The 1,009-nt window shown below is 74.9% G+C and overlaps 1 protein-coding gene across 1 annotated transcript; it reads left to right on the plus strand.

Annotated features, from left to right (window-relative positions):
- Positions 1-59: 59 nt before the first annotated feature.
- On the plus strand, positions 60-845 carry MNEG_14889 (hypothetical protein; the record flags this gene model as incomplete). Its single annotated transcript, XM_014036640.1, has 1 exon — positions 60-845. The coding sequence occupies one exon, from the start codon at positions 60-62 to the stop codon at positions 843-845; it is 786 nt and encodes a 261-aa protein (XP_013892094.1).
- Positions 846-1,009: the final 164 nt, after the last annotated feature.

A 1,009-nucleotide genomic window follows, 5' to 3' on the forward strand; every position in this document is an offset into this window, starting at 1 on the left:
CCGCCGCGGGCGGCGACGCCGACTGCGACGACATGCTTTTTGAGGAAGAGGAGCCAAGCATGGGCGCGCCGCCGCCCACGCACCCGACACCCGCGGCGCCCGTCGCGTGCGCGCTCCGCGGCGCGGGGAAGCGGCAGCCGGTGCCGAGCGCAAAGGCACTCGCGGCGGCGGGCGTCCTGGGCACGAGCCCGAGCGACAGCCACCTGTCCGCGAGCTGCCCCGGCCTGCAGGCGTTCCCCATCGGCTCCTGGGGGGCCCCCGGCAGCGTGCCCGGCTTTGGCGGGCTCAACGCGTCGCCGTCGCCATCGCCGTCGTCGCACCTGCTTGGCAGCAGCCCCGGCGTCAAGAGCCACATGCGGCCCCGCAGCAAGCTCAGCAGCAGCGTGGGCGCGGCCGAGCGGCTCAAGCTCAGCGCGGGCGGCGGCGCCGGCGGGCTCTCCAAGAACGGGGCCTGCAAGTTTCGCGGCGTGCGGCAGCGGCCGTGGGGCAAGTTTGCGGCGGAGATCCGGGACCCGCGGTGCGGCAGCCGGCTGTGGCTTGGGACGTTTGACACCGCTGAGGAGGCGGCGCGCGCATACGACCGCGCGGCGCTCGAGATACGCGGCGACAAGGCGGTGGGTGGCAGGGGGCGCACGGTTACGCGGGGCCGCATGAACCACGCCAAGGGGCTGGCGGTGGCGGCTGGGCACGCAGCCGCAGCGACGGCCCGGGCGGTCGGTGCGGCTGCCCCTGACTGCTGCCACTCCGGTGCTGGCCCACGCGACTCGGCTTGCAGCTGCGCCACTCGGGGCTCCCCAGCCCCATCACCGCTCCGCTCCCTCCAAGCCTCCCCCTTGCCTGCCTGATGGTGCCAATGCAGGTCACGAATTTCCCTGCAGACAGCTACACGGAAGACGACTTGGAGATGGCCCGGGACATGGCCGCCGCAGCTGCGGCCGCAGCGGCGAACGGCAGCAGCAGCCCCGGCGGCGCCCTTGTGGGCAGCCCCGCGGCCTGGGCGCCCCACGCC

This window comes from Monoraphidium neglectum (assembly GCF_000611645.1).
Source record: "Monoraphidium neglectum strain SAG 48.87 unplaced genomic scaffold scaffold04854, whole genome shotgun sequence".
Lineage (NCBI taxonomy): Eukaryota > Viridiplantae > Chlorophyta > Chlorophyceae > Sphaeropleales > Selenastraceae > Monoraphidium > Monoraphidium neglectum.